Source organism: Tachyglossus aculeatus, chromosome 18 (assembly GCF_015852505.1).
Source record: "Tachyglossus aculeatus isolate mTacAcu1 chromosome 18, mTacAcu1.pri, whole genome shotgun sequence".
NCBI classification, from domain to species: Eukaryota; Metazoa; Chordata; class Mammalia; order Monotremata; family Tachyglossidae; genus Tachyglossus; species Tachyglossus aculeatus.
This window is the reverse complement of record NC_052083.1, coordinates 37,930,717-37,945,618: the sequence shown is the minus strand read 5'-3', so window position 1 is coordinate 37,945,618 and position 14,902 is coordinate 37,930,717. Positions and strand designations below refer to the sequence as shown.

Below are 14,902 nucleotides of genomic sequence, written 5' to 3'. Positions count from 1 at the left end.
ATTTTATCTGTACATATCTATTCTATTTATTTTATTTTGTTAGTATGTTTGGTTTTGTTCTCTGTCTCCCCCTTTTAGACTGTGAGCCCACTGTTGGGTAGGGACTGTCTCTATATGTTACCAATTTGTACTTCCCAAGCGCTTAGTACAGTGCTCTGCACATAGTAAGCGCTCAATAAATACGATTGATGATGATGATGATGATGACTGTGAGCCCCACATGGGACAACCTGATTACCTTGCAGAGAACAGTGCTTTGCACAGAGTAAGCGCTTAATACATGCTATTATTATTATTGCATGTACCTTAGCACTTAGAACAGTGCTTTGCACATAGCAAACGCTTAATAAATGCCATCATCATGATCATCATCCTCCCTTCAAGGCCCTACTGAGAGCTCACCTCCTCCAGGAGGCCTTCCCACACTGAGCCCCCTCCTTCCCCTCCCCACAGCACCTGTATATATGTTTGTACCTATTTATTACTCTATTTATGCATTTATTTTATTTGTACCTATTTATTCTATTTATTTTATCTTGCTAATACGTTTGGTTTTGTCCTCTGTCTCCCCCTTCTAGACTGTGAGCCCGCTGTTGGGTAGGGACTGCCTCTAGATGTTGCCAACTTGGACTTCCCAAGCGCTTAGCGCAGTGCTCTGCACACAGTAAGCGCTCAATAAATACGATTGATGATTGATTATTAAGGGGAGGGCGGCCCACGCTGAGGTCTCGTTAAAGAGGCGAGAAGTGGCGACGGCGCATGCGCCCTTCGTGAGGCGGCTGGGCCCGCCGCCATTGAGGGGCCGCTCCTCAGCGCGCACGCGCGCGCGCGCGCGCTCCCGGAAGCGCGGGCGGGAATGTGCCGAGTCATGCTGGCTGGGCGCGAGGCAGGGGGCGGGGCTAACTCTCCTCGCGCCCCCCGCCTCTTCTCGTCACCCCCCCACCGCCCCCCCGCGAAGTCTCGCGAGAGCAGCGAGGTTATAAAAGCCGCCCGCCGCCGTTGGCTTCGCGCGTTTGAGGCCTGTGGTCGTCGTGTGAGGTTCCTGCGAAGTCGGTGAGCGGGCCTCAGTTTCCCTCCCTTGCGGGGACTTTGTGTGGGGGGAGGGGGTGTCTGGGCTGTGCCTGCAGTTGTAAGAGAAGGTTTAAGTAATAATAATTGTGATTATTTATTACTGCTACTAATAATAATCATGGCATCTTCTTGAGAAGTTAGCGTGGCTCCGTGGAAAGAGCCCGGGCTTTGGAGTCCGAGGTCATGGGTTCAAATCCCGGCTCCGCCAGCTGTCGGCTGGGTGGCTTTGGGCAAGTCACTTCACTTCTCTGGCCTCAGTGACCTCATCTGTAAAATGGGGATGAAGACTGGGAGCCCCCCGTGGGACAACCTGGTCACCTTGTAACCTCCCCAGCGCTTAGAACAGTGCTTTGCATAGAGTAAGCGCTTAATAAATGCCATCTTATTAGTATTATTATTATTCTAGATTGTGAGCCCACTGTTGGGTAGGGACTGTCTCTGTATGTTGCCAACTTGGACTTCCCAAGCGCTTAGTACAGTGCTTTGCACACAGTAAGCGCTCAATAAATACGATTGATGATTGATTCATACAGTGCTAAGCGGTTAGTACAGTGCTCTGCACACGGTAAGCGCTCAGTAAATACGATTGATTGATTCATACAGTGTTAAGCGGTTAGTACAGTGCTCTGCACACAGTAAGCGCTCAATAAATACGATTGATTCATACAGTGCTAAGCGGTTAGTACAGTGCTCTGCACACGGTAAGCGCTCAGTAAATACGATTGATTGATTCATACAGTGCTAAGCGGTTAGTACAGTGCTCTGCACACAGTAAGCGCTCAATAAATACGATTGATTGATTCATACAGTGCTAAGCGGTTAGTACAGTGCTCTGCACACAGTAAGCGCTCAATAAATACGATTGATTGATTCATACAGTGCTAAGCGGTTAGTACAGTGCTCCGCACACAAGAAGCGCTCAATAAATACGATTGAATGAATGAATGATTGAATGAATTTGTTAGGCGCTTCCTATGGGCCTGGCGCTCTAATATGTATATCACCTGTATATATGGATATATTCATTCATTCTTTCAATCGTATTTATTGAGCGCTTACTGTGTGCAGAGCACTGTACTAAGCGCTTGGGAAGTACAAGTTGGCAACATATAGAGACGGGCCCTACCCAACAGTGGGCTCACAGTCTAGAAGACTATATATGTTTGTACATATTTATTACTCTATTTTACTTGTTCGTATTCTATTTATTTTATTTTGTTAATATGTTTTGTGTTGGCTGAATCAATCAATCAATCGTATTTATTGAGCGCTTACTGTGTGCAGAGCACTGTACTAAGCGCTTGGGAAGTACAAGTTGGCAACAAATGCCATCATTGTAATTATTATTTTACAGACGAGGGGATTGAGGCCCGGACTAGGGAGGATAATAATAATGATAACATTTATTAAGCGCTTACTATGTGCAAAGCACTGTTCTAAGCGCTGGGGAGGTTACAAGGTGATCAGGTTGTCCCACGGGGGGCTCACATTCTTAATCCCCATTTTACAGACGAGGTAACTGAGGCCCAGAGAAGTTAAATGACTTGCCTGATGGGGGGATCTTGGGCGGAGAGGATGGGGCCTGGCCTTCCCCCGGGTGGGTTCACACGGGGGGCTTCTACATTTAATCGTAGTGCTGATTGTGTGCAGAACACTATATTAAGCGCTTGGAAAGTACAGCCCAGCAATAGAGAGAGAATCCCTGCCCACAAGGGGCTTCTAGTCTTTTTACCCTTAAGGCAGTTCTGGCCTGGAGTCTTCTAGACTGTGAGCCCACTGTTGGGTAGGGACTGTCTCTATATGTTGCCGACTTGTACTTCCCAAGCGCTTAGTACAGTGCTCTGCACACAGTAAGCACTCAATAAATACGATTGATGATGATGATGATGATGACTTGTACTTCCCAAGCGCTTAGTACAGTGCTCTGCACACAGTAAGCGCGCAATAAATACGATTGATTGTAGGTCACCTGCAAGAAAGCGCCCCCCAAATGCACAAAAGCAGCGTGAAATGAAACCAGTGGCGTGAGGAGGGCGGGTGTATGGTGTAGGTGGTGCTGCTTTATTCAGTCGTATTTATTGAGCGCCTACTGTGTACTGAGCACTGTACTAAGCGCTTGGAAAGAACAAATCAGCCACGTAGGGAGACGGTCCCTGCCCAACAACGGGCTCACAATCTAGAAGGGGAGCTTTCTCCAGAGGTGGCAGCGTTAATAATAACTGTGGTATTTAAGCGCTTACTATGTGCCAGGCACTGTTCTAAGCGAGGGGTTAGATAGAAGATAATAGGGTTGGACACAGCCCCGTCCCACAGTCTTAATCCCATTTTACAGGATGAGGAAACTGAGGCCCAGTGAAGTGACTTGCCCAGGGTCACACAGCAGGCAGGTGGCAGAGTCTGGATTGGAACCCAGGTCCTTCTGACTCTGGCCCGTGTTTCATCCACTAGATCACGCTGGGGTCGGTGGCGTTTGGTCGTCATCATCATCATCATCAATCGTATTTATTGAGCGCTTACTATGTGCAGAGCACTGTGCTAAGCGCTTGGGAAGTACAAATTGGCAACATATGCAGTCCCTACCCAACAGTGGGCTCACAGTCTAAAAGGGGGAGGCAGAGAACAAAACCAAACATACTAACAAAATAAAATAAATAGATATGTACAAGTAAAATAAATAAATAGAGTAATAAATATGTACAAACATGTCGCAGCCGCCTGTGGATTTGGGAAAGGCCCAGGATGACCATTCCCTGGAGGGGGATGGCAGGATGTAGAGGACATGGGGCGGAACTTTCTACCACCTGCCATTAAGGGTGTGTGGTCCTCGATGCTGTTTGGTTAAGCAGAGAGAGCCCCTTGTCCATCCTTGCCTCCACCCCCTCTGAGTGCTTTTTATTTTTTGTGGGGCGGGGGGGTGGTATTTAAGCACTTAAAATGTCACACTCTGTTCTAAGCGCTCAGGAAGGCTAAGTAAAAAACAGCCCCTGTCCCGCATGGAGCTCACAATCCAAGTAGGAGGAAGAATGAGTATCCCCACTTCACAGTTGAGGAAACCGAGGCCCAGAGAAGTGAAGCAACTTGCCCGAGTTCCCGCAGCAAGCAATTGCTAGAGCCGGGAGTGAGTCTTCATTGGATCGACACTCTTCCTTGCAGTAGGCTTTCAACCACATGGCTCTGAAAACGCTACCTTGTTTTCTTCCAATCAGCACATCAGAGGGATTGCTACACCAAGTCATTATTAATAATGACTACATTATTAAGCCTGCAGGACTTGGACTTAGAGGGTGTGTTCAAATATGAGGGAGCTCTTTATTCCTAATGGAAAGTAAACTCATAAAGGTTCAAACTGCTTCTCAGAACCACTAGTAATCTCTCTAGGCACCCTGGATGGGATTTTGCTATTTCAGGCTGATTTCTCCCCCAGTGTCTATCTGATGGTGACCCCAGGGAGTCTTATTTCCTGGCCAGACCTGAGTTTCTTCAGGCCACTTTAAAGATCCTTTGGGTTTCCCCATGTGCAGTTAATCAGCTGTGTAATGAATTCTGTAACTTGTGCAAATGCAGAAGTCTCGCGCTCTTTTTTTTCCTTCCTCTACATATCTTTCTTTTCTTTCTTATTTCTTTTTCTTCTTTCTTCTTTCTTCCTACGTATCTATTCTATTTATTTTATTTTGTTAGTATGTTTGGTATTTTTTTTTTTTCCTCTGTCTCCCCCTTTTAGACTGTGAGCCCAATGTTGGGTAGGGACTGTCTCTATATGTTGCCAGTTTGTACTTCCCAAGCGCTTAGTACAGTGCTCTGCACATAGCGCTCAATAAATATGATTGATTGATTGATTCCTCCTCTCCAATCTGGGCTTGTCTTTGCTTCCACTAAATGCATCTGTGGAGGAGAATTAAGCATTGCCAAACTGCTGCCACCACCTCCTGTTGGGTGTATTTCATTGCTGGCCTAAGTTCAGGGACAGGGTACCTTCCTGGAAAGGCACACGAAACCTGGGGTGATACCTGTCTATAAAATATAGTCACAGGCAACTGAGATGAAAGAGATCTTCCGGCTTTTGAGGGAAGGCACTGAATCATAGTCTCCTTTCTCTTTAGCAGATCCTTGCAATAGTCAACGAAATGCTGCCTCTCTGCAGAATCCTGTGCTTTGAACTACTGCAGAGCTGAACTCTGAAACTAGGGCGTGGTTCCCATAACCGGTCTTTCGGATGCTACCTTGTAGTTCCACACTTAAATCAACGATGAGTTATTTAATGCCTCATGCATCTCTTCCAGGTGATATCAGAATGTCTGCAGGGAATGCTAAAATTGGGCACCCGGCCCCCAACTTCAAAGCCACAGCTGTCATGCCAGATGGGCAGTTCAAAGAGATAAGCCTCTCTGACTACAAAGGTAAATAATTAAACTAATTAAAGTGGGACTAATCTTATGATGTGAATGTCTGTATTCAGTCCCAGTCCGCAAAGTGCTGTTTCAGTGCTACACCTTCAGAGCCCTTTTCTTTTGTAGGCGGACCTTGACCACACCAAGGAATTAAAATCCATAATATGAGTGGATATTTCCAGCCACGGGGGATGGAAAGAATAGTTTTAACTCCATATTTTTAACCATTTCCTTCTTAGTGGTATTAGTAAAGCCCTTACTCTGTGCCAGGCACTGTTCTAAGAGCTGGGTTAGATACAGACTAATCGGACTGGACGCAGACCACGTCCCACATGGGGCTCACGGTATTAATCCCCATTGTGCAGATGAGGGAACTGAAGCCCAGAGAAGTGAAGTGAGTTGCCCCGATCATCCAGCAGACAACTGGCTGAGCAGGGACTGGAACCCAAGTTCTCCTGACTCCCAGTCATCTGCTCTATCCAGCTTGCCTTGCCGCCCCCCCGCCCCCAGGAGAGCTGGGTTCTAATCCCAGCCTCGCCTCTTGTTTCCTGTGTGACTTTGGACAAGTCACTTAACTTCTCTGTGCCTGTAAAACGGGGATTACGACTGAGCCCAATATAGGACAGGGACTGTGTTCAACCCAATTAGCTTGTATCTATCATAGGGCTTAGTAGAGTGCCTGGCACAGAGTAAGTGCCTAACAGATAGTGCAATTATTATTTTTTTTTTTTACAGATGAGGGACAGTGAAGTGACTGGCCCAAGGTCACACAGCAAGCGAGTGGCAAAGCTGGGATTAGAACCCAGGTCATCATCATCATCATCAATCGTATTTACTGAGCGCTTACTGTGTGTAGAGCACTGTACTAAGCGCTTGGGAAGTACAAATTTGCAACCTATAGAGACAGTCCCTACCCAACAGTGGGCTCACAGTCTAAATGGGGGAGACAGAGAACAAAACCAAACATACTAACAAAATAAAATAAATAAATAGAATAAATAGAATCCCAGGCCTGAGACAGGGACTGTCTAACCCGATTAGCTTGTAATGCACCCCAGTGCTTAGAACAGTGCTTGACATTTAGTAAGCGCTTAACAAATACAGTCATTACTTAACATCATTATTCCAGTAGGCCACTTTGTTTCCCAAGGCGATGCAATGGCTGACATGGGCCAGATTTCAGTAGCCACTGCTTGGCAAATAGCCAAAAGTTAGTAATTATATTTCCTCTGCTCCCTCTCCACCTGGAGTAGTAAAAATGGATTCTCTGGGATGACACCTGTCCACAAAAATGTTTACATAATGGAAACCACGCTTCACTCGACTGAAATATTAACCACCAGGTGACTTTCAGTTACTCCTGGTACCAGAGTTTGAAGTGTTGAAGTTGAGGGAAACATTTGACTGCTAGAGTTGAGCTGTATCCGAGGAGCATTTGCTAAACTTCCCAGTCCAGCCAATGGAGAAGCAGTGTTTGCGGGCTCTGGGGAAGTCCCCAGCCTGTAGTGATTCAGGGCCAGACTTCCTGAAGTCGCCCAAACTTTGTGGAAGTCCTGCAGTAATGACTAGGAGATGTTTCAAGCGGCTCTGGGTTGGAAAGTGAGTGGGAGTAACTTCAGACCCTTAAAGGACCCCCAACCCATTAAAGCCTTAGGGAGTCCAGACCTCCCCGCAAAAAGCCCTCGCAGAAGTTCCCAAACCAGGTTCCAATTTTCCAGGGCCCCAAATCTCCAGAGATGTCTCTGTGGCATTTATTGAGCCTCCTACCGAATGACATATCAATGACATCAAGCTTCTAGGAAGTCGAACAGGAGCACGAGATGCATTCCCTGACCACAAGGAGTTTCCATTCCAATTGTGGCCCAGACTCAGTGTCCAGGTGATCTAGACCCAATTAGTTATGACCATAAGGAAGGAGGATCATTTTCCATTTTGGCCTAGGTATATAATAGAAATCTGGCTGCCACATTCATTCATTCATTCATGCAATCGTATTTATTGAGCATTTACTGCGTGTAGAGCACTATGCTAAGCGCTTGGGAAGTACAGAGCGGCAACATAGACAGGCCCTACCCAACTTTGCTCACATTAAGTGCTGAATGAACGGACCACCGTGTGCTAAAAGGAGCTGGAGATGAGTCTAGCTCTTCAGTGGGGAGGTGGGAGACAAGGAATTGACAAGAAGCTGCTGAGGGTATCACAATAATAGGAAAAACCAGGGCTAATACCCAAGCCGTCCAACACTGCTTTTCCCAAAGCAAGTCAGGGCTGGACTCGGGATGAATTTTCTGCATTTTCCACCTCCCATTTGCACCAGCGAGTCATTTGCCAACAGATGCTTCATTTTTAATAGGGCAGTGATTCAGTTTTTCCATACCCAGTGAGCTACCTGGTTGGATTATTGGATTATTCACCTAACCACCAGCCCCTCCTTTCAGCGCCCGAAGCAAACCATGACTCCAGGCTGGTCCTGACGCTCTCTCCTCCTCCTTAGGGAAATATGTGGTGTTCTTTTTCTACCCCCTTGACTTCACCTTCGTGTGTCCAACGGAGATCATTGCGTTCAGTGAGCGAGCCGACGAGTTTAAGAAAATCAACTGTCAAGTGATCGGCGCTTCGGTGGATTCGCAGTTCTGCCACCTTGCTTGGTAATCCGGGGCTGAGAGGCATTTGCTCGTTGCCAACGGGGGTGGGAGGAGGGAGAAATTGAAGAGTTTGTTGTGAACAGGGAGCGGGGCTTTGACACCCTCCTAGTATTGACTCCATTCTCCCCCCCCCCTCAAATCCTCAATCCGAAAGTCATCCTAAAACTTGTTGCCCCTCAGCCTAGATTACAGTAGTCCCTATGGAGCACTGTGCTTTCCCAAGTGCTCCGGAGAGGCCAGTTGATACTAGACTGGATCCCCGCCATCAGGGAGTTTACAGTCTAGACAGATGTCGTTGTCACCTCCAGGATCAATACGCCCAAGAAACAAGGTGGACTCGGTCCCATGAACATCCCTTTGGTATCTGACGCGAAGCGCCGCATCGCTCTTGACTACGGGGTCTTAAAGGAAGACGAAGGCATCTCGTTCAGGTGAGGACTGATCCTCTGTCCTTCTGAGCTTTAGGATTTAATTCCACACCAAGATGTGCCGGGCAACTCAACTGCTGATCCTGATCTTATTGGGCATATTGTCGTCATCGTCAGCAACGGCATATGAGCGCTTACTGTGTGCAGAGCTAAAAGGAGCTGGAGATGAGTCTAGCTCTTCGGTGGGGAGGTGGGAGACAAGGAATTGACAAGAAGCTGCCGAGAGTATCACAATAATAGGAAAAACCAGGGCTAATACCCAAGCCGTCCAGTACTGCTTTTCCCAAAGCAAGTCAGGGCTGGACTTGGGATGAACAAAGCGCTTGGGAGAGAACAGTACAACAGAGTTTAAAGATGTTCGCTGCCCACAACGAGCTTACAATGTAGAGGGGAAGATGGAGTTATAAACAGTAATATATCATATATAGATTTGCACGGAAATGCTGTGGGGTTGAGGGTGGGTGGATGGAAGTGGGAAGTTGTGGATTGAGGTGCTGAGTTCCTGTCGGCTTTGCAAAATGTGCCCGGGGCAGGGTCACTATAAAGTAGGCTGGTGTGGCCAAAATGAGGCTAAAAGCACCCAGAGAGGCCAGTCTTACTCCCAGCTCTGTCTCCGCTCTCCCTCCCTAGGGGTTTGTTCATCATCGACGAGAAAGGAGTCCTGCGGCAGATCACCATCAACGACCTTCCCGTCGGCCGCTCCGTGGATGAGACCCTACGGCTGGTGCAGGCTTTCCAGTTCACGGACAAGCACGGGGAAGGTATCTGTTCCCCAGGGGCCTGGGGGACCTGAGGGGACTCGTGGTCAGGAGAAAAGTTAGTGATGGGGTCTGTGAAATGAGAAAAGGAAAGGGGATTATCGACTCTGGAAGAGCCGGAAATAATAATGATAATAATAATAATGGTATTTGTTAAGCGCTTACTGTGTGCAAGCACTGTTCTAAGCACTGGGGGGATACAAGGTGATCAGGTTGTCCCACGTGGGGCTTACAGTCTTAATCGCCATTTCCCAGATGAGAGAACTGAGGCCCAGAGAAGTTAAGTGACTTGCCCAAAGCCCGGGCTCTTTCCGCTGAGCCACGCTGCTTCTTAATAATAATAATAGCATTTAAGTGCTTACCGTGCACCAGGCACTGTATTAAGCTCTGGGGTTGGATATAAGTAAATCAGGTTGGATACAGTCCCCGTTCCCAGGCACTGTATTAAGCTCTGGGGTTGGATATAAATAAATCAGGTTGGATACAGTCCCCGTTCCATGTGGGGCTCACAGTCTCAATCCCCACTTTACAAAAGAGGTAACTGAGGCACAGTGAAGTGACTTCCCCAAGGTCACACGGCACATAAGTGGTGGAGCCCGGATTAGAACCTAGTTTAGGATTCCAAGAAGAGGATGGAAATGATTAATGAGATTGTTCATTGTTTTTTTAGATCAGAAGATAATGGAAAGTGTTAAACTGTAGCAGGAGGGATGCTAGGAAGTTCAAGTGTTTTTTGAACAAGCTGTCAGAAGGGCTAAAGAAATGAAAGTGGAATGTATAGTGTGTTTTACAGTCCTTGGAGGAAGAGGAATGGATGAGCTCTCAAAGGTCTTTCCTTCCCAGGATGTAGAGAATACGTGTGGTCATGCCATAGCCAAGCTGCCTAAACACCTTTTTTTTTGGGCAAAATTTTAAGAAGTCCTAAGTTATGCACCCCACAGACAGTCTGGCTTCAGGGGGCCAGGCCCCCCTCCTTTCCTAAATGTCCCCTCAATGGAGAAGCAATGTGGCTTAGTGGATAGAGCACAGGCCTGGGACTTGGAAGGGCCTGGGTTCTAATCCTGTCTCTGCCACTTGTCTGCTGTGTGACCTTGAGCAAGTCACTTCTGTGCCTGTTATCCTTAAAATGGGGATTAAGACTGTGAGCCCCATGTGGGATAGGGACGGTGTCCAACCTGATTACTTTATATCTTTATATAACTTTATATCTACCCCAGCGCTTGGAACAGTGCCTGGCATATAGGGCTTTTAAAATGCCATTTAAAAAAAAAAAATAAACTAGATTCAATTGTCCATTGTTCCTGATGGTAAGGCACCTCCTCTCCCCAAGGGGATAATTCCACTCAGCCGGCATTTAATAGGCACTTGGGGGGACACCCAAGTGTCTCTGGAGGATTACTGGCTTTTGAAGTTTTCTTTGGCATGTTTGGGAAAACCCCAGTAAACTTCAGAAAGTCAGGCCAATCTCTCCCTGGGGCAGGGAGGGGAGCCCTGGAACTGACAGGAATTTTATTATTTTTTTAATTTAATGGTATTTAAGCGCTTATTACGTGCCGGGCACTGAACTAAGCACTGGGGTAGAAACAGGCTCTTCAGGTGGACCACATGGAGGTCTCAAGGTTAATCCGCATTTTAAAGATGAGGTAACTGAGGCACAGAGAAGTGAAGTGACTTGCTCAAGGTTACACAGCGGACAAGTGGCAGACCCAGGCCTGTGTTCTAACCGATGGGGCACACTGCTTCTCTTCACCGTGGAGGATTCCCTGGGAGACTAGGGGAGTAAATCTCTGCTGGTAGAACCGCTCAGTTCTCTACAGATCCCGGAATGTAAATCTTCCAGATTTTTCTCCCTGACCCGCCAAACCCGCTCTTGCCTGACTCTTATCGGCCTGCAGCTAACAACTGTTCCTTTACTGACAAACGCTCCACCCATCGAATGTCTCTAGGCCTGCTGGCCCTCGACGGGGTGTGACCAAAGGCAGCGAGTCCTCTGGAGTAGATGAGAGGCGGCTTTTCTTCTAGTGCCCCCCTTCAAGTGCTTAGGCTGAGGGTGCCATCTGAGGTGCACAGTAAAAGGCAGCTGGAGATCCAGTCTCCTAAGGCCTGGTGAAAGTTTTCCTCATTGCCCTTTTGTGGCTTCTCATATCCCTTCCACTCTCGCTAGCTCATTATTTATTATGTGAGCTCATGGAAGCATCCAAAACTTGAAGCATCCAAAACTTTTAGACTGTGAACCCACTGTTGGGTAGGGACTGTCTCTATATGTTGCCAACTTGTACTTCCCAAGCGCTTAGTACAGTGCTCTGCACACAGTAAGCGCTCAATAAATACGATTGATGATGATGATGATGATGAAGTACAGAGACACAGGCCCCAGCTTCCTCCCTCTCTGATTAGTCCCCTGAATTCTTCCACTTAAAAGATCGAGGACCCTTTCCTACAATTTTCTTTGAGCCCCTCATGCTAGGAGAACGCTGTATATGTATATAATAATAATAATGATGACATTTATTAAGCGCTTACTATGTGCAAAGCACTGTTCTAAGCCCTGGGGAGGTTACAAAGTGATCAGGTTGTCCCACGGGGGGGGCCCTCACAGTCTTCATCCCCATTTTACAGATGAGGGAACTGAGGCCCAGAGAAGTGAAGTGACTTGCCCAAGTCACACAGCTGACAATTGGCAGAGCTGGGATTTGAACCCATGACCTGACTCCAAAGCCCGGGCTCTTTCCCACTGAGCCACGCTGCTTCTCTACTTGTATATATATATATGCCTGTATATACAGGTTCTTTATTCTGTATGTATGTATATGATACATCCATATACCTGTATGTATCACCTGTATATATGTTTGTACATATTTATTACTCTATTTTACTTGTACATATTCTGTTTATTTTATTTTATGTGTTTTGTTTTGTTGTCTGTCTTTCCCCTTCTAGACTGTGAGCCCATTGTTTGGTAGGGACCGTCTCTATATGTTGCCAACTTGGACTTCCCAAGCGCTTAGTACAGTGCTCTGCACACAGTAAGCGCTCAATAAATACAATTGATTGATTGATTGAGCCCACAGTGCTTTGCACATAGTAAGCGCTCAATAAATATGATTGAATATGTTGCCAACTTGGACTTCCCAAGCTCTTAGTATAGTGCTCTGCACACAGTAAGCGCTCAGTAAATACGATTGAATGAATGAGTGAATGAGGAGAAGCCCCATGGCCTAGTGAATAGAGCCCGGGCCTGGGAATCAGAAGGACCTGGGTTCTAAACCCTGGCTCGGCCACTTGTCTGCCGTTTGATTTTTAGGGCAAGTCACTTTTTGTCTGTGCCCGTCAACTCATCTGTAGAATGGGGATTAAGACCGTGAGCCTAATGTGGGATGGTGACTGTGCCCAACCTGATGAATTTGTATCTACCCCCGTGCTTAATGTAGTACAGTAACAAATACCATGCCAACCCCCAACACCCCCCCCCCCACCCCCCAAAAAATCACTTGGTACCAGGAACAAGAATAGAGAGCGAGAGCTTTCCCCGTGTCCTGCTTTTAAGCACCAGTAGAACCCTTACCCATGGTTTGTGACACTTCTTTGTGCCTTTCAGTGTGTCCTGCTGGCTGGAAACCTGGAAGTGACACCATCAAGCCTGACGTGGAGAAGAGTAAAGAGTATTTCTCCAAGCACAAATAAGCTGGCTCTCTTCCCTGAAGCCTGCAACTCTCAGCTTGCCGTCTTGATGTAAGAAGAACAAATGCTAATATTTTTCATTGTTTTCAATCCCGGGGCGGGGGGGGCTTTAGACCCAGCCATGCCAAGTGGCTAAGTGCTTGGTTTGGGGTGAACCAAATGATTCTTGTGAATAATGCACTAGGAGTGTGTACTGTGGAACGGCAACAGGCCTAATGTTACCTCCAGGAATAACTGACAACCTGTAGTCCTATTAAAACCTAAGAAGTGTCCTCCTCTCTGGTCGTGTCCCGTTTGTGTCAGTCCGAACCACCTCTCCTTCCCCTGGCGCATTGCAGTACGACTCAAGATCCTGACGGGAGACCCTAGGTTGGCGGAGGAGCCTGATAATATTTTTCTCCCACTCCTTCTCTTTTGTGATGTGTGCTTCCCCCCGTGATGCTTTCAGACTGTGAGCCCACTGTTGGGTAGGGACTGTCTCTATATGTTGCCAACTTGTACTTCCCAAGCGCTTAGTCCAGTGCTCTGCACACAGTAAGCGCTCAATAAATAACGATTGATGATGATGCAGAGGGCTGGGTGAGAACTGACATAGGCAGGAAGGTTGCCACCGGCAAGCTTGTGCTCCTTGATGCATGTCTCTTGGCCGTGGCAGGCACGTGCCGGCCACCGGCCTGAACTAGTATCGGGGCTCGGGTGGGGAAGCAGTTTTCCCAAACCGGGAATCGCAGGGTCACAAGCCCCAGGAGCTAAGAGGGCAACGGGAAGCAAAAAGGTACAGCGGGTGGGGAGCTGGGAATAGAGAAGGGGAGAAAGATCAAACCAGTATCCTGACTCTGCACAGCACGATGGGCCACTGATGGGCCACTCAAGGGCAGTGAGAATTTGGAGCTGGGTGTTACCTTTCCGTCTTCATTATAACTCATGCCCACGGCCTGGATTCTTTTCAAATGGGCCCAAGGTTTCCGTAAGCAATGGATACTCCCACGTGAGGTGGGAACAGCTGGGGCCTTCTCTCCCCCTACTCCGCTGGCACCATGAGAAGATAGGGAGGGGTGGGGGTGGAGGAAGAGGCCCCTGGTTTTCTCATCAGAGGACCTTGGCTGAATAGGGATTTCAGGGGAGGGTGAAAGGACTACCCCTGGAGAGAAATCCGCAATCAGGACAAGGTTCCCTCCCAAAGCTATTGCAAAGGAGAGCACTAGCAGCCTGTTTTAGAAGGGAGTGATGATGATGATGGCATTTGTTAAGTGCTTACTATGTGCACTGTTCTAAGCGCTGGGGAAGATACAAGGTGATCAGGTTATCCCACGTGGGGCTCACCGTCTTCATCCCCATTTTACAGATGAGGTAACAGGCTCAGAGAAGTGAAGTGACTTGCCCAAGGTCACACAGCAGACATGTGGCGGAGCTGGGATTCGAACCCATGACCTCTGACTCCAAAGCCCGGGCTCTTTCCGCTGAGCCACGGGCTACTGCAGTGGTGTGGAGCCCTCTGTCTTGGCACAAATCTCAATCTCCAGCTTCCCTAATCTTAGTGCTTACGGGGTGCAGAGCACTGTACTAAGCATTCGGAGGAGTACACGTCAAGACACGGTCCCTGCCCGCAGTGAGCTTACGGTCTAGAGGGGGAGACTGACATGAATAGAACTTATAAATAGTAAATCATATTATGGTATTATGTCATAGCACTGAGGTGATCGGATCATCACAGTCCCTATTCCAGGTGAGAATGATGTTCTGAGGTAAGATGAGGAAACAGCTTTGGAGAGGGTGAGGGGCTCATCTGAGGGGCCCTTAGCCAGGGATGGGATTAGAAAGCAGAGCTCTGGATTCAAACCCAAGTTCTTTTCACTAGGGAAGCAAGGAAGCCTAGGGGAAAGCACAGCCTGGGGCTCAGGGGACTTAACCTGTCTCCCCCTTTTAGA

The 14,902-nt window shown here is 47.7% G+C and overlaps 1 protein-coding gene across 1 annotated transcript; it reads left to right on the top strand.

Moving 5' to 3' along the window:
- The first annotated feature begins 972 nt into the window (after positions 1 to 972).
- Positions 973 to 13,252, top strand: PRDX1 (peroxiredoxin 1). Its single transcript, XM_038760647.1, has 6 exons — positions 973 to 1,053; positions 5,352 to 5,468; positions 7,954 to 8,107; positions 8,413 to 8,535; positions 9,163 to 9,293; positions 12,892 to 13,252. Exons 2-6 carry the CDS (start codon positions 5,363 to 5,365, stop codon positions 12,975 to 12,977), a joined length of 600 nt encoding a protein of 199 aa, XP_038616575.1. The 5' UTR covers positions 973 to 1,053; positions 5,352 to 5,362; the 3' UTR covers positions 12,978 to 13,252.
- Positions 13,253 to 14,902: the final 1,650 nt, after the last annotated feature.